The 23,673-nt window shown below is 43.8% G+C and overlaps 1 protein-coding gene across 4 annotated transcripts; it reads right to left on the bottom strand.

Annotated features, from left to right (window-relative positions):
- Window positions 1-521: 521 nt before the first annotated feature.
- LOC134078753 (myc box-dependent-interacting protein 1) lies at window positions 522-23,165 on the bottom strand. Of its 4 annotated transcripts, XM_062534884.1 has the most exons (20): window positions 23,044-23,165; window positions 21,159-21,239; window positions 18,392-18,446; window positions 17,672-17,766; window positions 15,294-15,389; window positions 14,570-14,689; window positions 13,263-13,355; window positions 12,743-12,828; window positions 12,347-12,422; window positions 11,778-11,830; window positions 11,455-11,499; window positions 9,014-9,080; window positions 8,366-8,488; window positions 7,053-7,148; window positions 6,135-6,158; window positions 4,992-5,372; window positions 3,716-3,772; window positions 3,037-3,096; window positions 2,672-2,773; window positions 522-1,929 (listed from the first exon to the last, which is right to left on the bottom strand). In XM_062534884.1, exons 1-20 carry the CDS (start codon window positions 23,125-23,127, stop codon window positions 1,828-1,830), a joined length of 1,896 nt encoding a protein of 631 aa, XP_062390868.1. In that variant the 5' UTR covers window positions 23,128-23,165; the 3' UTR covers window positions 522-1,827. The 4 variants fall into 4 exon arrangements, with proteins under 4 accessions (XP_062390868.1, XP_062390871.1, XP_062390870.1 ...); XM_062534887.1 differs by lacking the exon at window positions 4,992-5,372; XM_062534886.1 differs by lacking the exon at window positions 7,053-7,148.
- Between the last annotated feature and the right edge of the window lie 508 nt (window positions 23,166-23,673).

The raw sequence follows: 23,673 nt of genomic DNA, 5'->3' as shown, positions 1-23,673 counted from the left end.
GGCTACTGTGCCAAAAAAAAAGCCTTGGATAAGGCCTCAGGTTTCCATGGCAACCCTATAGGGAGATCAACATAAACACCGAACTGGGGGAGAGGAATAATGTAAAGGGGGTGGGTAGGCTATAAGTTAAAAAAACAACGTCTCACACAGAGAGAAGGTAAAGCATTGACATTATCTAGGTCAAACTCTACACAGGGTCAGAAACCACACTGTCATGGCACATAGAAATGACCCCTCCTCCCTCACTACCCTTCCTCACGTATTTCACAGATAGATGCTGATATCAACAATTCATACTTGGACCATGTACAAAAACAACAAATTAAAAAAAACAAAACTGTGCTCAAAACTTAAAATTCATACAGTAGAATAGAGTTAGGTTGACTGTTATGCATATCAATTATCACAATATTTGGAAACATGTGAAATGAACTTGTTGGAACGCACGCACGCACGCACGCACGCACGCACGCACGCACGCACGCACGCACGCACGCACGCACGCACGCACGCACACACACACACACACACACACACACACACACACACACACACACACACACACACACACACACACACACACACACAGATGTTTGAAACTCCTTATTCCTCACAGAGAGGTTCGGCACATAGGAATACACACGGCATGTAGAACTTGTGTTGACAATATTGCATAAATACATCTCTGGGAACATGATTTACAGTGTTTGTTGTTTGTTTGTTTGTTTGTTTGTTTGTTTGTTTGTTTGTGTGTATAGTGGAGTTTGCTGACTCTGTTTGCGGCTGAAATGACCTTAAGATGATTAGCTTATTTATTTCCCAATTCACTCGACCAGTCACAGTCACACCCACAAGTATACTCCATTCAGGGCTGCATTTAGATATTATATGCACATGTTTGCCTTAATGAAACGGTCCTATCCATATGGTAGCCTAGTCTGTGGTATGAAGAGATTAAAAATAAATAAGAACAAAATAAATAAATACATAAATATATTGTCTTTCAACTCTAAATTGCACAGCCACCAGGTATTGGGAGAGGTTTCAAGTGTGTTATCTCATGGGTTTTCCAAAAAGGCTAGAGGAATGAAAGTCTACGCTAACAACATCAACAACATTTCTGTAACACCCGTGCAACGCTGCAAATGCATGGAACTGACGAAAGAAATAGCATGACAAAGCAATCACATCACTTCCTGTGACCAGCATGGACTCAGGGGACGGTCCGTCCAACTGTCTCCCATGACATCACAGTCTTTAACGCTTCCCAATATGCCAGACTGAGATAGTGTCTGGACATAGACAAACACACACAGAGACGTGGATATTTGAGCAAGCAGACAACAGCAGCTGTTGCTGTGATGGATTGTAAAAAGGGCTGATGGTTGTTTTGGGATTGAGACAATCCACTGTGGAATCCATTTCACTCTAGTTACAGATGACAATGTGAATTCTGTAAATGTAAAACTCAATCAATTGACCTATTCAGAAACCAGTTAACCAATCAATCAACCAATCAACCAATCAATCAATCAAATGATCAATCGATCGATCGATCACTCTCACTCCCTGGTATGTAATCTCATGCATTTCAACAGTCAGTGGGGTAAGGATGTAAAGTCAAAATCAATCCCAGAATTCAGTGGGGCATCATGAGGGTGGTTGAAACAGGAGTAAGGGGACTGGGCAGGACACGACAGGACATAGGGGTCAGATTTCTGGGGCGTGTCTGGCCTGGTGTCTGCTTGCGAGTGGTGCTGGTGGCCACTCGTTGGTTTGCGTGCGGTGTTGGCATGGACGTGGGCGGAGCGACCTCAGGCTGGGGCCTCACAGTCTCTGGGTGAAGTTCTCGGGGAACACGCCTTTAATGGCCAGGTCTTTGGTCTTCTGCCAGTCACTCTCTCTCACGCCCATCAGCCAGCCGTCGTCCTGCAAACACACACACACACACACACACACACACACACACACACACACACACACACACACGTGCACAGATCAATACATGCACAAGTACACACACACACACACACACACACACACACACACACAGATAAATACATACGGTACACAAGTATGCGCACATGCACTCACACACACACACACACACACACACAGATAAATACATACGGTACACAAGTACGCGCACGTGCACTCACACACACACACACACACACACACACACAGATAAATACATACACAAGCATGTGCACACATACACACACCTACAGTATGGTGGACAGTGGACACTCACTGATAATCATTATCTTAATACCTTCTAAGGTGCTTACATTAGAATTAACCCTAGAATATGTCATAGTAATTCATTTGTACAGTAATTTTCCGTCTATCAGCCACATTGTGTATGGCCAGCAAATACAAAACAAAACCGTGTATTTTCCGCACCTGGGAATAAGCCACAGGGCTTAATATAATAGTCAAACCAATCAGAATCGTATTGTTCTTTTTAATCACAAAAAAGAATGACGAAAAGAAAAGCATTCCCTATGAATAACTATTCTATCAATATACTGTAGCTGAAGAGATTTGGCAAAGTCAACGTGTAAACCTCAGTTTAACAAGCATGAAAATGACGACACAACTCTAGAGAGTTCCAGGAGCAGCATGTTGTACTGAAATACTGTGAGGCCATCTGAGTTAGGCATCTGACCTGCTCATCTGGATTATCGTAGGTCATCACCAGAACCACGTCCCCTGCTTTCAGCTCGAGCTCATCAGAGTCATTGGCGTTATAGTCATGCATGGTCTGGACCTGTGGGTGGAAGCAAAGTAAATTAAGTAAACAAATAAACAAACAAACAAACAAACATTTGGTATCAGATATATTTTCCCCTATTCAGAGAGGCATGGTGTAAAACCTCAATGGGAACTAGATGGAATAGATAAGCCCTTGCAGGTCATGGTTCTAAATTACAATGCTCGGTGTGTGTGCCTGTGTGCATGTGCATGTGCGTGTGTGTGTGTGTGTGTGTGTGTGTGTGTGTGTGTGTGTGTGCGTGTGCGAGTGTGAGTTACTTTGAAGATGAATCCAGGAGGCATCTCTGCAGCGGCTGCAGATTCAGTGGCCTCTGGAGCCTGGAAAAAAAAGATAAAAACATCCAGCCAATCAGATTTGAGCTCTACTGATCACTCATAAGATGGGCTACTATGTGCATTCAATTATAACATTTATCGGAAGATGTTCAATTACTGCTCAATAACTGTTCTATCATAATATGTATTACTCAAATTATTGGTGAATAATCATGTAGTAAGTAAAGTAAGTAAGTAAATTTAATTTATAGAGCACATTTAAAACAGTTTCCACTGACCAAAGTGCTGTACAGAGAGAGAGAGATATAGATATACTGTAGATAGAGATATAGATCATATAATGTTGAAAATAACTGTTCAATTACAAATTGATCAAGTGATTCTTGCATTACAGTTTTTGTTCGATCGTGTTAGTTCAACTCTGACACTGTGTTTTCAACACAACTACTGTTTTTCTCGATTCTTTGACCTGGTTAAGGAAACTGTTTTGCGAAAGGGTGGAAGAAATGTGTGAACCCTCTGTGAGCGCACTCTCAAGAGATGACTTCTACTGTGGATCCCAGTTTCTCTAAGCAGGTCAAAGCAATCGAGAACAACTATAAACTCCAAAATGGATGTTTGAGACTCTGCACAGTATCGCTGTAGTAACAAAGGTGCTCACGGCTTCTGCAGCAGCGGCAGGCTCTACAGCGGGTGCAACTTCTGTAGTCTCCACAGCCTGCTGGAGACAAAGTACACGCTTAGAATGGGTGAGAGCTTTTGTGCATGTGTGATACAGAGTGTTGTGTATGTGTGTGTGTGAGAAAGAGTTTCTGTGTGTGTGTGCATGTGTGAACGTTTTGTGTGTGTGTGTGTGTGTGTGTGAGAGAGAGAGAGAGAGTTTTTGTGTGTGTGATAGACAGAGATAGTGTATGTGTGTGTGTATGTGCGTGTGTATGTGCGTGCGTGCATGTGTGTGAGTGTGTGTGTGTGTGTGTGTGTGTGTGTGTGTGTGTGTGTGTGTGTGCGTGTGAGTGCATGTGAGTGTGCATGTGAGTGTGTGTGCGTGCATATGAGGGATATATGAAGATGAGAACCACAGGACCGGTACTGACCGGTCTACGGAACTACAGCACAAACACACACACACACACACACACACACACGTACAGGACGTCCAGGACTTTTTGCACACATGGGCCCAGTCACCCGGCTCATACTTTGACTCTTGAAGGACAGGGCAGTCGAAGGCCAAAGTAGTGGCTCTGTGTGTGCAAAAACATGGAGTGTTTAGGCATTTCCGACTATGCCTAAAATCCTTCGGGAAGGAATCGGAGCCCTAACTGATGGTTAGTCGTTCCATCTACTGCACTACCACCACCAAAGAAACGGTCTGGAAACTAGAACAGCAGAGACGCTAAAGTCTTAAAGAGCAAAGGGTCTTGATTTGTCCCCATTGGAGAGTTCGCGACAGTTTCAGGTCCTCAAATAGCTCCTTAACAGAGCAGACATAACCGTACTACTCTTGTATCTACTCTTCCAAAGAAAGAGAACGGTATGATATGTGAGAGGACCTGAAATCTGATTCTTATACCTTTAGATTTAGTTCAACTTGGAGATATCTGACCAAAATGATCAGTGTTATAAAGATCGTCCCACGGGTGTACTAACCAACCGAACCCCAACGGCCACCTCAAACAGGGACAAGTTCAAGAGCCTTTCTTTAAGCGCGAACGCCCTCCTTCGACCCCCGCCCCCCCCGAAAAGAAAATAAGGAGTGCCCAGCGTCCGTTGTCTCTGCCGCGGTCCCATGCCAAGCATCCAGGGGGCCAAGGGCCGGCCAGCCAGACTTTGCCATGCGGTTAATCGAGCATGCCCGGAGCCTCTGCCCCCCCCTCTGTCCACCACCGTGACGCAACCGCCGCAACTGCAGCCGCCGGTCCGTCGCCGACGGTTACCTGTTCCCCGTCTTCCTGCACAGGCTGAGCGGCGGAGCCGTCGTCAGTGGCCTCGGCGGCGCCACCGTCGTCGACGACATCGGCGGCACTTTCGTCCGCCGCGGCAGCTTCGTCGCTGGCGGCGGCGACGGCGGCGGCGGCGGGGGCCGCTTCGTAGTCGGCCGCGTCCGGGGCAGGCTCGTCCGTGCCCCAGTCGGGCTGGGTGGGGTCCTCCGGCTGCTGCGGGGCCGGTTGCTTGTCATCCTCCCAGTTGGGCTGGGTGGGGTCATCATCGCCCCAGTCGGGCTGCGTAGGGTCATCATCGCCCCAGTCGGGGTTAGTGTAGTCCACAGCTGCTGCCGCTGCTGCCGCCGCCGCTGCGGGCTGCTGGGACTCGTCTTGCTACGGGGGTGGAAGGTGGGGGTTGGGGAGGGTTGGGTTGGGTTGGGTGGCGAGGAGAGGGGCAACGAATGGGGCCATTTCAAGGGGGCAGGAGGGTATGTGTATGGGGGCGCGCAGAGGCCAGAGAGGAGATGGTGGAGTCGGACCAGATTAACAGGAGCAACAGGGGTGTGAAAGACAAGTGAGCTAAACCAACAAGCAACGCTTCAGAGAGAACACACTAGGCCATGCTATTTGAAGATTAGCATTCTGAATGCCTATACCTTTTAACGTTAGCAAAGAACCATACAGCATTTAAGTTATACGCCCACTTCTTTGGGGAAATTAGCTTCATTGGTGTCTAGAGCTAGATATGAGGATACATACTATTTTTTTTGGTGTGTGCAATAACTCAGTCTGACACATTTACTGGAAATGGCCTAAACCAGTTAACCTATAGACTAGCTATAGGCTAACTGCTCTATCCCACTTTCAGTGAATTATGCTAAGCGATGCTAAGTCATGAGTCATTGATTGATAACCAAACCAAAAACACTTACAGCACAAAACAGACACAACGAAAAATAAAGTATTTGGACCTGTGAATAGCAACTGCATTTAGCCAATAGCAAATAGCATTTAATATAAAGCAAATAAATGACAATCGGCTGGTAATATGTTCCGTCATACTCTGACACGATCGTCTGTAAACTTCAAAAACAGTTCCTATTAGGACTAGCATCCCTGAGCCAAAGAAAAGGTCACTGCAGTGAATTTACGTACCTCCCAAGAATCCCAGTTTTCCTCCTGGCATGGAGAGGATAGGCAGAAAAGAAGAGAGGGGGGGAGAAATGAACAAGTGAATGACGTGTTTTGCGATATAATGGCACCGAACAGACAGAGTGCGTTTACCACCGCCCAGATAACAACTGGCTCTGGAGCAGACACAGCCCTGATCTGGGCCAGACCTGAGCCACATCCAAGATGAATCTGACCCGGATCTCAGCCATCTGTGAGCCGGATCACAGCCTATTTCGGCGATCCACGAGAGCTAAATCATAGCTGGATACGAGGCGTACTGTATACCAGCCAGATCTGAGCTGCATCTAAACCGGAGTGAGCTGATGCCTGAGGGAGAATCAGCATCTCTCTGTCTCTCTCTGTGGGAGTTCTGTGGTGCCTCCTGGATTTCATCCTCCTCCTCCTCCTCCTCACTCACTCACTCACGCACTCACGTCACCATCTGTCTCCTGCAGACCCTAATGGAGCTCGGTGTTTTAAAGCGCTGCCATGCTGCTCACTTGCTCTCCCCCAGCAGATGGTGTGCGCATCACACACACACACACACACACACACACACACACACACACACACACTCTCACACACACACACACACACACACACACGCACACAATCTACACCCGTCTGCACAGACAGCTTGCACAGATACACACACGAGTTGCACTTACTTACGATTTGTGATGACACTTTTTTCACATTTGCACATCTATCTATGTGTTTATCTATGTATCTATCTATGTATCTATCTACAGCATCTATCTATCTATGTATCTATCTACAGTAACTATCTATCTATCTACGGTATGTATCCATCTACAATATCTACCTATCTATTTCTCCATGTATCCTTCTCTAAATCTACCTCTCTGTTCCTGCATGCCCACATAGTCACACACACACCTGGGGGGCGGCACTAGCGGCGGGGGCTGCCGGGCTGATAGCAGAGAGAGAGTCCAGGTCCATGTCCAGCAGGTTGCCCGCACCAGGAGCATCGAACTGCCACCAGAGGGAGACACCACACACACTCACACAGGGGAAAGAGAGGGAGCACGACCACTGAGGACACTGTAGGCACCACTGGTGTGTGTGTGTGTGTGTGTGTGTGAGTGTGTGTGTGTGTTCGTATGTGTGTGTGTGTCTCACTTTCCAATCATCGTGATCATTTATCCACTTTTCAATTGAGCTTTTGAAAGCCTTTCTGCCCTGGAATGTTTTGATTCTTTTCCGTTATATTTTACTGTTACGCTAAATACTCTCCTTTCCTTACAGCAGCAAACTTCTCTTCAAGCATTTCATTTCATTAATGTAATAATGTTGCATGCCCTTTTGCATACAGAATAGACTCATTTTCATTTGTTTTCAATTCATCAATGCTAAATTTCAGAAATGTTCAGAAATGTCTAATTCTGCGCTAATGTCTTGTCTTACAGATGTCTTTCAACATACTTAAAAGTGCTCAAGTGATAGCACACTAATAGCACACTCAATTGAATAAGTTAGCAGCAACAATCTCTGCATATGTTTCAATTTTGTGTGGAGATGTACCTCAAACACAAACACACACCAGTCCTGGGGTTGCCTACTTCACCAAAAATGTCACCATGGAAGAACAAAGGTAAAAGAAAACACATCATTGGGTGGTAGAACATGGTCACTGTTAAGTCTATGGACCCTATACCTAAAACTTCACATAGTAGAACCTAGAACTATGAAATACTATGTGTAAAAATATTTAGTTTGCCATTTTTGATAACCAAAAATGTGTTGCATACTGTATCTGAGGTTCTTGGGGTTACTGTAACTAACGTCCACATTCTATGAATAATTGTAAAAGTGCATTTGGTTAGAACCTTTACATCGCCTGTAAATGTTGTACTGCTATCTATCTATCTCAAAACACCATTTACATTTTCCTGTTGTGTTTTTTTTTCTTTTTTTCACAACAAAACAGTGTGAAACCGCTGGTTCAAAATATTCCAAAATGTTTGACAAAATGCATTTTTCAAAGTACACTAACAAGATGCATGTACATGTACAGTATCATGCAGAAGTGGCACAATACAGTACACCTCTGTTATTCTTCCTGTGGAGCTCTAGACTTGAGAGTGACCTAGGGGATGTTGTGGGGTTCTTAGTAGGGGAAGGGGGGGGGGGGGGGGGTGACATTGGAGGTCGGGGGGAGGGTAGAAGGCCGAGGGGTTGTGAGGGCTGACCTGTGTCGGAGAGGTCACACTGATGTTGGGTGTGGACGCCTCGTCAAAGAGGTTGAGGATGTTCTCGGTCTTCATCTCCTTAGATGGGGTGACCTTGGGTGGCGGCGGCACCGCTGGTCTCAGCTGGAGTTAAAGTTAGCGTTAGCACGATGCACAGATGGATTGCGCACTGTCCAGCGTCTCGTACAGTAACTCTTACACCTGATTCATAGTCTATGCAAACTACACAAACTCAGTTGACAATGCAAGGCTCATGGCACTGACATGAAATGACATGGCATAGACATGACATGGCACTTGTGTCGTGTTACAAAAAACACATTTTGCAACACGCCAAACCGTCCTTGCCTAGCTGGGTGCATACACATTTATGTCATTTGCCTAGACAATGAACCAGCCCATAAACATCCACACATTTCCCGACATCAAGGCTATTCATTTCATTCATATGATATATTCACTGGTATATTAGACCTTATGTCCACCACTCAATTAGACACGCAACTAGTCACAGAGAAGTCAACGGAAGGGATCAAGCTGCTCCTGTTTCAAAAGGGAATTGGTATCATTTATCCGCCCGCAAGGTTGGTCTGAATCAGAGATAAACAAATGAGATTAAATATTAACAGTATGGACCCCTGGACGTACCTTAGACGGAGACTTGGGAATGGGAGGAGGTCCGACACCCAGGGTGTGGTTAGCCCCGTCTGGCCCACTGCACGCGGGACACACAGAGACAGAGAGGAGGGGGGGGAGTGGGGGGGGGGGGATTGGACACATTAGCTGGAGGTCAATAGGTCAAAGGATCAATAGTGACCTGGTGAACTCATGCTGGTCACCGCCAGGTCGGTCTTATTTCCTCCTTCTACCACAGTGCAACCAGTGCAAGACACACCTATCTGCTTGAGTGCAACTCACTACGCTACGTAACAGAGACAAACCGACATGCAGAAAAGCATTTCTCAAGATTTAAAAAAGCATCACTCCTTATGCCTTGCAGACACACACACACACACACACGTACAGGTCAGTCATTAGGCTAAATCATGCACACAGCAGAGCAGACAAACAAGATGGACCCTTGTTGACAAACAACACTCGTTCTGCCCCTAATATGAACTAGTGGACCATACTCCCTCACCCTTTTCTCTATTGAACTTTGCAGACAAACAAACAAACAAACAAACAATTTAAACAAACAAGCAACTGGGATAGAGCCTGACTCTGGATCTGTGCTAGCTGTTATCTTCTTGTCTTTTTGACACTAGCCTCGGCTGCATTCCAGACCACTTGGAAGTTGAGATTTTCCAAATTTGGCCAAATTTCATCTACCTTGACTTCTAAGAGAAAACTGGGAAATTTCAAGTTATCTTGAACACATCTTATTAGTGCTTCCAAGCTATCCTCCCATAAGACCATAACTGAGCCTGATGACGATGATATCAAGGTCAAAGGTTAAATTCCCAAGTACCACAGACAGCAGTTAGCACGGCAACAAATATGGACAATGCCCATCAGCTCAGGGCAAGAACTATTCTTGAGCCAGATGCAATCTAGTTCCAATGTCATGTCTTCGCATTGGCTAGCTATTTTAAAGTGGCCTTAACCAAATGACCAGTCGCAAATACACAAATCTTTTTTAAAGGACAGATCAGTACTTTTTTAATTTATATTTTAAAAATAAAGCTTTTCCTTGTTTTCCCAGTTCAGAGCTGCTGGGTGAATTTCCCACACACACACAATCCTGTTTAGCTGAAGCAGTGGCACAATAACAGATATTAGACAAATGCGGTCCATCAATGAGCTTCAACTGATAATTGTGAAATAAATGATTTAAATCACATAGAGGAATCAAATGCAATGCATCACTCAGCTGGGTATAAATATGGGCTATCTATGAATATTCTCTTAGTACACTTTTTAGGTAAGTGAGCATTTGTTCCAAGTCAAATAAAATTTAGTCATAGGCTATAGCACAATCTGGACATAATTTTGAAACCATGAAATGGCACCAGCATTCATCTAAATATGTTACTGAATCTCTAGCCCACAGAGGACAGAAGTGAGAAACTCACAAAGCTGCTATGAACTACTTACAAGGCGAGGATGCAACTATAGTCTGATTCCATTTTGATTGAGGATGGAGCACTTCACTTGTCCAGTCACAAGAGCACTCAACAAAGCCTTATAACCAACACTGGCTACATTTAGAATCAGTTTTCATGCAAACTTGTCTAAAATACCAAGCAGACACACAACGAAGACTAGCCGCAAAGCAAAGTCCTGTCTTGCCTGTAATGGGTGGAAGCTTTTAGCATAACTTTGCCAAAGTTGCAGGTCATGACGAACACCGCAGCATGATGTTTAACAGGCCTAGGTAGCCTAGCTAAAGGTCTGGGTAGCCTTGGTAGGTATAGGTAGTCTAGGTAGCCTACTGTAGGCTACATAGCTGATCATGTCAGAGGAATTAGCCGGTAACCTGAAACTAGTCACTTCTACAATGGGCGAGAAAGATATCCTGATAGCAAACTCTAGCATAACAAGAACATATGAGGTTGACGGTAGGGTACCAACTATACTTCAGAGACGAACTCTGATAAGTGATGACTATCAGTCTACAGTCAACGCTAGACATACAGTAAGTGGCTAACCTAAGAAAACACTAGAGCAGTTAAACGATTGTAGATGGGGAGCACCAGCATGGCTAATTCAGGTGGGTGTGGAGCAATAACAAGGTTAAAGTTAATTGAGGAACGTGAAGAAGCCTATCTAATGCTAATTCAGGTAGGTGAGGAGTGCTAGCATGCCTAAGGCTAATTCGGGTAGGTGAGGAGCACAAGCATATCTAAGGCTAAATCAGGTAGGTGAGGAGCACTAGCATATCTAAGGCTAATTCAGGTAGGTGAGGAGCACTAGCATATCTAAGGCTAATTCAGGTAGGTGAGGAGTGCTAGCATATCTAAGGCTAATTCAGGTAGGTGAGCAACACTAGCATAGCTGACCCTGTGAGGAGTGGTAGGCAGGTATAGGTACAAGCGTGAATCAGATAGAGAGACACACAGAGTGCTGTTGCCCTTCAGGGCAGTTACCTCCTGATAGGCCGCGTCGTCCTTGCCCCACGGCCACCTGTTTTTCTGTGGGAGCGGTGTGCTTGTTATTCATGTGAGTGAATGAAGGTTATCACTCTTTTACTCTCTCTCTCTCTCTCACACACGCACGTATCTCTCTCTCTCTCACACGCACGCACGCATCTCTCTCTCTCACGCACGCACGCACGGCACGCATGCACGCACACACACACACACACACACACACACACGTACACATACACACACAGTCAACATATTCATACTCTACACATTTTCTCAAACAAATATAGTCAACAAAAAGGAGAAAACAAATTGCAACATACCGGGTCTCCTGATTTTCAACCTTTACCAGGTTATCATACGTACTTTGGCTCAGCTAGAGAGGCAGAGGAAAAGAGAGAAACAGAGAAAATAGAATAATTAATTTCTGCCTGAGGTATAGGATCACTGGCCCTTGGCCAGAGTCAGCTTTTTCTTCCACCACAGGTTATTAATTTCACAGCTGACTGAGCTCAAGTGCCTAAAACCTCACTCATCGGTGAGAGAAAGCCGAAAGGCTGAGCCTGCCTCGAGAACACCCCGGAGAGCAGCTGACTCTGGAACTAGATCAGACTTGCGCCGTAACCGGGCCATGTCTGTGCCGTAACCGGATCTAAGCCATACAGAGAACATTCTAAAGCAGCCAAATTGCAGCAACAGGATCAATCTTCGAGATTTCGGTGTCAACGACTCGTTTGCATCCTAGGCAATACAGAAAACGGGCTTAAAGTGTAAAATACCGAACTATTCCTTTAAGTTTCAGTTTAAGGTAAATCTGATGACAATCTTAGATTTGTTGATTCTATAATTTATCAAAGGAGTTTGATGAAACTGAATGTAGCAGTGTCCTCACCTTGCCCATCTCCCTGTGGAACTTCTCCTCCAGCCCGGCCACACTCTGGAAGGTGTTCACGTAGAACCCAACACGACTGAGGAGGAGGGGAGAGGAGAAGAGAGCGAAGGAGAGGAGAGAGAAAGGGGAGAGGAGAGGAGAAGAGAGTAGAGAGGAAAGGAGAGGAGAGGATTAAAGAGAAGAGAGAAGGTAAATTCAGGAGAGAACAGCAAAGAAGAAATCCAACAATGTAAAGAAAATGTAAAGATACTAGATTAGCTTTACCCGCCAAAAAAGAAAAAAACAAACACCAGTACACTATGCCTGTAAAAATAGCTGTCTCAGCTCAGCTCTGAAGAGGGTCTTGAGTACTGTAGGTATAAAATATCTATGCTGATGATGAACTGAGCTACTCACCTGTTCCAGAGGGATGGCAGCTCCTCTTGCAGGTCCACATTGATCTCGTCAAATACCTTCTGGGCCCTCTCCAGCTCCTCCTCAGCCTTAAACAACAGACACAACAACACCATTACACCAAAGCGATTACAGCAAAGGACACTGCCAGCTTAGGGACTGATGACTATGTGGACAAAACTGACCCTGATAATCCCATTGAACATCAAAGTAAGTGCAATAGCTTCAATAAAACGACTGGAAAACAACTAGACCTGTGTGTCTGAGTCTATGCATGATGTGTAATGTCTCTTTCTCTCTCTCACTCTCTCTCTCCTCCTCCTCCTCTCTTATGTGACTATCTGGGTGTAGAAAAACTGGATGCAACTGTGTATACAACTAGATCTGTGTGTCAGAGACTGTGCATGTGTGATTCTCTCTCTCTCTCCCAGTCTTTTTGTGAACATACCTGTATCTCCCTCCCTCTCTCTCTATCTCTCTTATCTGTGTGTGTGTGTGTGTGTGTTCATTTGAAGCAGGTTACCTGACTCCTGGACAGGTTTGTCTGGGCGACGTTGTGTGCAGACAGGATGCCCTGGGCCCACTGAGGAGCAGCTCTCTCCAGCAGCGACACTGGCTACACACACCAGCACAAAACAGAGGTTAGCAGAACAATAACAAAGTGTGTGTGTGTGTGTGTGTGTGTGTGTGTGTGTGTGTGTGTGTGTGTGTGTGTGTGTGTGTGTGTGTGTGTGTGTGTGTGTGTGTGTGTGTGTGTGTGTGTGTGTGTGTGTGTGTGTCTGTGTGTGTGTGTGTGTGTGTGTGTGTGTGTGTGTGTGTCTTGGGCCCCAGCTTGGACACTAGCTGGAGTCACCACAGGAAAAACAAAGATCTCTGCCACAATTCCGATTGATTTATTTTCAGGAGTGCAAAAACAAGCAAACAAAACAACATGTAAAATAGCTAGAGCTAGAGCTTGCCAGTCTTCCAGTCAGGCAACAACTGCTGAATGCCAATAAAACTATATATATTAAAAAAATAGTAAGCAAGTCTGCCTACCACCATGCATACCTAAACAAAAACAATACCGTAATTTCCCGACTATTAGCCGCAGCTTTTACATCAATTTTGCAAAATTTCTTCAGCTATGAGATTTATACAGGGGGCAGTTAATATAGTGTTGATATGGTTTTGTTTCTTTAATTTGCATAAAAGACTGTCCTGCAGCTTATACATAATGCGGGATGACATTACAATTACTGTAGTTGTGAAGATGACCGTTTTATCCAGAGGTCTAAGTGCCCCTACTCCACTCACTGCCCTGAAAGGGGACCAGACTTGTCTCAATCTCACGCTCTACTTTAACATGAGAACCTTGACAACAGAGAACCTTGACAACAGGCTCCGCTTTGAGACATCCCTGGTGGATCCAGTTAAAGTTAATGGGCCTTTGAACTGCTCAGTGAGATCAGGTTGGCCAGATGACACCTCGCCCTGCACTCTTGGCCCCTCGGGGACTAATACCGCTTGTCTGGGCCATTATGCCCGCTGGCACACCGGGTATCGGACCACACAGAGCTCCGTCCACACCACTAAAGACCACAACTGTAACTATGGCAATATGAACTTCCACACTGACCATTAACAATAAAGATAGTTTCCCTTCATGTTTATGAATATAATGTCTACAATTTGTGACAGACTGACTGGTTGTCAGCATTTCTATTGGTCATTATAATACACGGTGGGAACGTTGTCATCTAATGTATCTAGAGCGATACTTTAACTGTAAAAGCTGTACGTTTGCCGTCATCGTTATGGATATTGTGGGCAGTGTGAATGGGCCGTTACCTTGGTGATCTTGATGCCACCACCGCCACCCTTCTTCTTCTCTCCTTTCTGCACGGAGGCAAAGGTGTGTCGGGCACTGTCGAAGTCCACCAGCTTCCTGTCACGCTTGGCGATGCGGGCCTGAACAGAGTACAGTAGGGGAAGAGGGGATTCAAAATCGAGCTGCAACATTCTATACATAGTTCTGAAATCTGCAGTACCTCACACATCCATCAGGGGCAGGCTAAAATACTGAGTCAAATTGTCAATCATCCATACTAAAACAGCTGGAATGGATCTTGGTTTGGAGCTTTAAAAAACATGTTCATGACCACTGTGAAGTGGGTGAATTATTTTGTACTGAACCTGTTTAAATAGTAGATTTGATTTAAATCACATTGAATATGAATATGTGGAGAGTTACAGTAGATGCAATTCTGAACAGAGAGAAATGAAAATAGAAATGGCTGATCAATCATGTCAGTTCTGGCTGTGACTGGCGAGTAAACATAACTTATTTGGTTATATCAATTCGATTTTTTAAACATTGGGGAGATATAAACACTGTACTATCCAATTACACTATTATTATAACTAACAATAATGTCTCATGAGATAATAATAACAATACTAACTCAATTCTAATATAACTAAAAATCTGTTCATCCTAGTGTAAGCCATAACCTCAAGCCCCTCTTCTCAGTGGACCTACACAGAGAGGAGGATATCAACATCTATTCTATACCCTAATATCTGGGAACTGGCCCAAGTAGGTATCCATGGAGATCAGGGCGTGGTCCACTAGCTTCTGATGGAAGTCTGTCCATAGGAGATCTGAATCCTGCAAAGGAAAGAAAAGGGGCAGGGGGTGAAGTATTTCTGTATACTGTACATATAGGGGATGTGTGTGAGCTGGTACATCTGTGCCCGTTTGATCTGGTTTATGTGCCGTGGTGTCTTTGAAAATGTTCAGAAAATTACTATGTGCTTGAAGCAATGCATCATTTAGGTAAATAACAACATTTCAGTAACGTTCACTCGTGGCGGGTCAGAGTGAGAATAAAACATATTAGCACTTCCATTCAAATCAATTGAAATGTTAATATGAACTGTTTACGAAACCCACCTTCAATAGTCACATGACCAAAATTAGACATCTATGGCTCTATCATAACACTACAGCAACTGGGTAATAATCTGCTCCTACCACGGCTACAACTACAAACTACAAACTACAATCTACAGCAGTTCTGTCAAGCAAACTATGCAAACTACACTACAAATAGGCTATGATGTGCTTCACAAACAAGTATACTAGAGAAAGCTCTACCTCTAAAGCTTTACAATAAGCTTTAATAACAGCACAAGACTAACAGGATCAGAGAAGCTGGCTGGGCTACTTCAAAAAAAGACTAACCCAGAGATTACCGGAGCACTCAGATCACTTACAATAAGCTACAATGAATAAGTGGTGCACAATAAAATTAAGTTAATTAATCTGAGTGCTCCGGTCATCTCTGAGTTAGTCTTTTTCTGAAGTAGCCCAGCCAGCTTCTCTGATCCTGTGGTCCTGGACTGTAAGCACCGACAAAGGCTTGAGCGCAAGTGACACCCTTCTTACAAGCACAAGACTAACGTTGAGTCGAGTGGTGAAATTCACATTTTGTCTTCTTAAAGGTAAACTATGCAGGATTTCGCTTTGGCTTTTCGTTTTCTCTCGTTTTATGCTTGCCTATTTCTCTGCAGAGCTTCCCCAGAGCTTCCCCCGAGCTTTAGCGTGTATATTTTACAAAAGTCCTCAATCGGTCAGTCTGCCTTTTCATGAGCATGATCGAGACTTCACATAAGACTTCCTGGTCCATGGGTGCGTGCCCGAGGATTCCTGAAGTTGCAAGCGTGGTTCTACGGCTATAGACCACTAGGGCGGCCGAAAAAAACATTGTTTGACCGGTATTGACTCATTTAATCATAACAGTATGAAACAAATTGATTAACTGAAAAACGTTGCATAGTATACCTTTAAATAATGATGATGTACTGTATATTTGTGACTGCTTCATTTATCCTGCAGCATCAACATGTAGTGATGCCATTTACTTACTTCATATGATGTACTGTATCTACCAGTGTTAATTACAGAACAGCTATATAAATGAACTGTAAGTGATGCTACTGACATTAGGTCTAAAATAGGAGTGTCAATCCAGAAATCTAGACGCCCCTAGCAGCAGCAAATCTAATTCAAATCTAATTTGCTGCCGAGGTAGTCTAGCAACTCTCCATTGACTTGGGAGCTGGCCAGTCTCAACGACGCCCGGACCAATCACATCGTGTATAGAGTTGGTAGGCGAGCTTGACATAATGATAACTGACCTGCGACCAGAGGTTGCAACCGTTAAGCATCCTGCTTCTTGAAAACAATAAGGTGATTAGTTTAGCGCTATCCTATTGCGTGAAGAGGGAATTTGAAAGACAACCGTTTATCCCACCCCTCCGATTGAGCCCTAGCTGCTATGGTGAGTTCCCAGACCCTACTGTACATCTTCATGTGGGTGTCTGGCTTGTCAGGCTAAGTGTCAGACTCATATGGGGCGGATTTGTTGGAATGAGATTTGTTGGAGCGTATGAAACATGCTGGCAGGTTCGATCTGGCCAGACACCCCTGGTCCAGAACGGCTGCAGTTTTAAGCACTAATCCATATCAGACCTGGAATGACTGCCGATAGCACTTGTGCCTCTAGTATCTTCAACTCCACTATGGCTGCTATGCCAGCTAGGCTACTGTGTCTGCGCTAAAGTCTAATTTTACCTCTGCCAAACCCAGCTCGTTTAACACTCATCTTCCACTGGGAAGTCACTTTGGGATAAAGTCACACATCACATACAGTATATTGTTAGGCCAGCATGTGAACACTCAGAGATGTGAACATAAAACATCTGGATGGACTTTTCCCCGAAGCTTTGAGTGGGAAGGTGAAACAAAATGTAACACAAATGTGAAAGTGATAAAGATAAAAAATAATTATACATTAAATAAAATAACAACAGAATTAACCTACTGTAACATCACAAGTCTCTAACTTGTATATGAACACAAACACACACACACCAATTGATGCTGACCTCTACAATGGAGTCCACGTCCTCTTTGTCGTACCAGTTGTCGTCGTACATGTCGGCCAGACACTCCTGCATGCGTTTGGAGGACTCGTGCATGGCTGCAAACAAACACCCTCAGTTCACAAAAGCTTTATTGCACAAAGAGTAATTTCCTGTGTATAAGCCACAGGACAGTGTTTTATGGCAGATAAAAGGAACAAACCCATATTAATACCTTAGTAACTGCTCCTGTGTATGTATAACCTCATACAATCAATGTATACTCAGACAAACATAGCTGCCCACTAAGGTTGCAACGAACAACTAGAATTTCATCTCCGAGGAACTGCAAGGGTGGGCTTGATCAGGTGCAGTTTGCCAAAAGGATTGCAACAGTACCTCATTTTTGAAAATTAGCTTGGCTTTGCCATGCTGTGTGGCTTGCTTGATCAAGGCCACTAATTATTTTCATAGTTGATTAATCTGTCAATCATTCTTTTGATTAACTGATGTCAGAAATGGTGAAAATGATTTCATCTGTGATTTGCCCCTGATTATGTCCTGAAATGCCTTGTTTTGTCCACATGCCACATATATTCATGTTTACAGTCAAAGAAGAGAACACGCACACACACACACACACACACACACACACACACACACACACACACACACACACACACACACACACACACACACACACACACACACACACACTTTCTCTTTCACAAAGTGTGTTCTTACCTTTCACTGCAGCAAGGTAGGCTCTTAAGTCTCTCTGCAGCTTGGACCCCTCGGCCTGGCAGACACAAACACAGAGTCAGCACGAGTGGATGAATCTATGAGACACGAGACACGAGACGACCGGCATCTGCTGTGGAGTCAGCTATTTGTCTGAGGGTTATGTGGGGTACGGAGAGGTAGCGAGAGGACACTCTAGGTGCTTCTCAACATGCTTCCTCGATGCTCGATCCTCGATCCTCGAGGGGCGTTCCCACTGATCTATAACTAACTCTGGATAGACTATCTCATTGTTTTCGCCCCATCATTCTTTATTTAGATCAGTGAGGATCGAGGCCCGAGGAGCGAGGGAGGATGTATAAAAGCCCAAATGAGAGGCACCCTATATGAGAGCCAATACATAACAGATCCAGTGTAGACTGACTAAATATTGCTATGTAATCAGCTATGTATTCCAGCGCTATACATGCGAAAAAGAGATTAGCTGTATGAATGTAAACATTATGGGTACCAAATTAGTTCCTCTTTAGTGATTAATAAAGTTAATCCATCCACTGATCCATACATTATGTCAGGTATAGGAAGAAGTACGAGACAGGACCTGGATCTTTGTTTTTTTATGTTATTGTTGAGTGTTGTACTTGAGTGCAAAGATTAAGCGGAGTCAAATCCTTGTTTGTTGACGCAAACCTGGCCAATAAAGCTGATTCTAATTCTGATTCTGATTCTTTGCGAGGACCTGTATGAGAAAAGGCGGTCAGAACACACAGAGCACAGAGTACATGTAAACAACGATGATGAGGATACCATCTGGTCCGGGGGGTATTCCAAGTACGTGGTTTAGTGACAAACCTGGTAAACCTCCTACAACAAGAGCCCTGTGCCATTGTTTCGTAAGGAGAACGAAGCCGTACAGCTCTTCTATTAGGAGGTTTACCACTTACTCTGAGTTAATTTACGCCAGGTTTGTTACTAAACCACGTACTTGGAATAAACTCCTGATCTGTTGCGCTGTCTGACTACATGGTCTAGCTCCAGGATTCAATCTGTGAATGTGCAGCACCATGGAGTACATGGCAGGTAGGCTATCTTAGCAAGGAGGCTAAAACCAAAGCATTTAGGATGTGAGTGGCTGTCGCTCTCTTAAGGTGTATGGAGGGGAAGGTCTACTCACGCCCAATGGCCTTGGTTTGCACATGGACCATAGGGACATGCTCATACTAATACTGCATTTTGGAATAACAAAATTGTCCCTACCAATATTTCAACAAACTCATTTGTATTATTTATGTTGTGAAGTTGTAGCGGTGGTAGCGTAGCTATCAAAGAGCTGGGCTAGCATGCAGTAGCCGGAAAAGTTGAAGGCTCACTTCCCGGCTTCCACCTTTGTGCCCTTCAAGCAAGTCACTTAACCCCGAGTGGCTCCAGGGACAATGTAAGCCCTTGTAATATAACTGGCATATGTAAGACACTTTGATTAACAGTGTCTCGTAAAAAATAATGAAAGCATTCATTCTGACGTGTCCTCATCAAGTGCACTGTCTCCAGGACAACCAGTTCAGACACACTATCATTTGATTGACTAAAATGGGAATTCATTAATCTGACATGTTCACATGAAAGTGTTAAAGCATCTTGTCACGCTATGGCAGAAATAGAGGAGGCAAGCAGGTTATCAGACTTATCTGCTAAGACATACCCCTGGAAAGGTTGAAACGTCAGATTAGAATTGCCTTTGCCCTTCAGCATGCATGTTTTGCCCCTTTATTGTGCTTTGTAGAATAGCTATTCTAACAAAAAAGAAGAGAGACATCCAAAGCTTTTTCACTACGCATGGAGACAGCATCTTCCTCTAGTCCTGTATCTTGCATCCATTAGGACCTGGCTACACCAAGTCCGCAAGTGAAGCACTCCATTCGCAGAGCACAGAAAAGAAAAAAAAATGTTTTAGAAGGTCTAAATTTAAGCGCATAACATAAGTGCCGCTAGCACATCTGGTGTAGCCAATTCAGTTGATTACAGTGGTAGCTAATTGTTGAAGCAGATGCCTGGTAGCCTTCCTGCAAGTAGGGCTGCAATTAACAACTAGAATAGCATCTCCGAGGAACTACAAGAGTGGGCTTGATCAGGTGCAGTTTGCCAAAAAAGGATTGTATTAGTACCTCATTTTGGAAAATGAGCTTGGCATAAATTGTCAGGAAATGGTGAAAATGTTTATATCAGTGTTTATCAAAGCCCATGATTATGTCCACAAATGCCTTGTTTGGTTCACATGTGACGCTCACATGAAAGTGTCAATGCGTCTGCAGTTCAATTGATTACAGTGGTAGCTAATTGCTGTATCAGATGCCTGGTGTAGTCTGCCTGTGAGTAGGCAAAATAACCAGCTATGTAAACTAGCAACTAGCAAAAAAAATGCAGAAAAGAAAATGAGGTTATAGAAGCTACTGGAATATAAAAATGTGGAATATGAATGTTGGGTGCCAAAAAGGTATTATTATTTACTTTTCTCCAATTGTCACAGTGTTCCAAATATTAATGTAAAGATTTTTTTTTTTTTACGTGTGGTGTTTGTATGCGTGATGTGTGTCTCTGTCTGCGTGTGTGTCTGTGTGTGTGTGTGTGTGTGTGTGTGTGTGTGTGTGTGTGTGTGTGTGTGTGTGTGTGTGTGTGTGTGTGTGTGTGTGTGTGCTGCACAATCAGCTGTGTGTCCCAAGTGTGTGGTGTAGGAAAGGGTGAAGAGTGAGTGCTAGTTTTCCGAATTCCTCACATGCTGTTTGTGGAAGTTGATGACACCTTCCTCAAACGCCTCATCCTTCGTCTCGTCTGCTTTCCCCAGCTTCTGCAGCACCTGGAAACACACTCACATTGTTGAGAATATGCTTGGAGAAAATAATGATGTGGAACATAATACAGGTGTGAGGACTGACATAAGTGAGGACCTTTTTGTCAGGACTGACAAAAAGGATGTTTTTGAGAGAGAAAGGGACAACTTTTGCCGTCCTTTTATTCATTTATCATTTATCCTTTTTATTTGCTTTTTACTAATGTTGTCTTTATACCGATATTAATGTAAAGTTGACTATCAACATCCAGAAAAGAGTCAAATCAACGCACACGAATTTGCTTATTTCTTTTTTTATTTAATTTTAGTGAACAACGCGTTTCACCATCGCTTCATCAGGTTCACTTTGGCGAAACGTGTTGTTCACTAAAATAAAATGAAAAAATAAATCAGCAAATTCAAGTCGACCAGTGTGCATTTTACCCTTTTCTGGATTTTATTATCGACTGCACAACACCAGCACCTGAAACGTAGCAGGCTGTGCATAGGACCTTTATTCTTATTTGAATATCAACATGTTATACCTGTAGCTTTAGCAACGATGACTTTATTCATTCGTGCCAATAAATTAATATTGATTTGATTTGAGAGAGAGAGAGAGCGAAAGAAAGAGAGAGAGAGAGAGAGAGGTTTGATGTTTAAAACCCCTTTATCGAACCATTGCATGGGTCTAGGACTTCTAAAAAGCTCTTTCCAAAGTAGCCCACAAAGCCACCATTATTATCCGCTACTATCAACTGAACTGATCACAGACCTTTGCGTATGCACTATTTTCATCAAAGCAAGTGTGTGTGTGTGTGTGTGTGTGTGTGTGTGTGTGTGTGTGAGAGTGTGTGTGAGAGAGAGAGAGCAAGGCTGATCTCCTGATTAGAGTGCCATCATTTGACAGACAGATCTCAGTTCGAAATACCTAATTTGATAACAATACCTTCAGACCATTGGCTGCTCAATCAAAAGTTTTAGTCTCCCCATTTTCTCCTAGTAACCTGCCCTGATATACTGTCATCATCAGCAAAAACACAAAACATTGTCAATGTGGAACTGAATTGATTTTGCTTTTTTACTTTGCCTAATAATTTCATCACAGAGCCTATTCACCTGCAATAAGAAATATAGTAAGACCATTAATTATTGAACTTAGTTGGAGTTAAATTGCTGTCATAATCAGTTGGATCCTTGGAAATTTCTAGAGCTCTGTTTGGAGCATATTTAGTTGGCGCTCAGAGAATTCCCTCTACATTTCTCCACATGTGGCCGAAATATTGGTGAGTAGGCTTACAACAACGACCCCGTTTACTAACCAAACGTGTTTGTTTTATATACTATACACTATACTCTCCTGTGTTTTAAATAAGCCTGGCTTTATACTGTCTGTCACTGACTCCGGAAGGCTATCGCCCCCTCTGTTCAATTGAGGGTTCTCAGGATTCATCGGCTAGGGCTATATTCCAGGCCTATCCAAAACAAATGGCTACCAATGCTTATAAATATTTTTATGGTGTGTTTTGCCGAAACTGTTTTTCTAAACACACCAATGTCCTATAACACTTGAAAACGGCAAGATGATGGGGTGAGGGATTTTAAAAGACGTAATGCTGTAGAGGCTTCGAGAAACTGACGAGATAAACAGCGATGCAGTCGTGACAGGTTTACACGAGAACCGACGGATCGCTTACGAGCATCCATCATGATCACACACACAGTATCATGAATAAATAGAGTCGGTTTAACGCCACTGACATTAAGATATTTTGATTACAGCTGTTTTAACCCACAACAAATAAAGCATGTTTGCCATTTCTTCTCTTACCTTTTCCTGTGCTCGCGTTAATTTTTTCTGCACATTACTCGCGACTTTCCCCGCAGTGAGTCCTTTGCCCAATTTGTCTTCCATTTTGTCTTCCTTATTCTCGCCGTTCAAAGAGCAACGCACATCTACGAAGGAGGAAGAAAAATATGTCACTATGATCAGTCGTAATTTTGACGCATTTGAGTAAGATCGTGTATTTTTCGAGGGATCTGAAATGACACAGTCGTACCTGCTCAAGGGGGATGCAGAACTCGCCCTCCTCCAGAGGCACAGATGCGCGTTGACAGCCCGGAGCCTCTTAAAGGTACAGCAGCACCGAAAATGAATCCGACATCAGAGACAGAACTGCGCATGACCTAACCAAACCGTGGGCCTATCCTACAGTTCACCATCCCATAGACCGTATAAGAATAGTGGATCGGAGATCACAGGTACATTCCCTGCTACCAGACCGTTATGATATTTTGCAGTATACCCTATCCTCCGAACCATATCGCCTCATCAAATGAATTCCAGTTTCTCTCTTTAAAAAAAAAAAAAAAAAAAAAAAAAAAAAGTGTGACAGCCCCCTCACCAATAGGCCTATGTGTGGTAGAAATGTAAATTTTTCTGAGACTAATTATTAACAAA

This window comes from Sardina pilchardus, chromosome 4 (genome assembly GCF_963854185.1).
Source record: "Sardina pilchardus chromosome 4, fSarPil1.1, whole genome shotgun sequence".
NCBI classification, from domain to species: Eukaryota; Metazoa; Chordata; class Actinopteri; order Clupeiformes; family Clupeidae; genus Sardina; species Sardina pilchardus.
The sequence above is the reverse complement of the archived record's forward strand: the minus strand, read 5'-3'. Positions and strand labels throughout refer to the sequence as shown.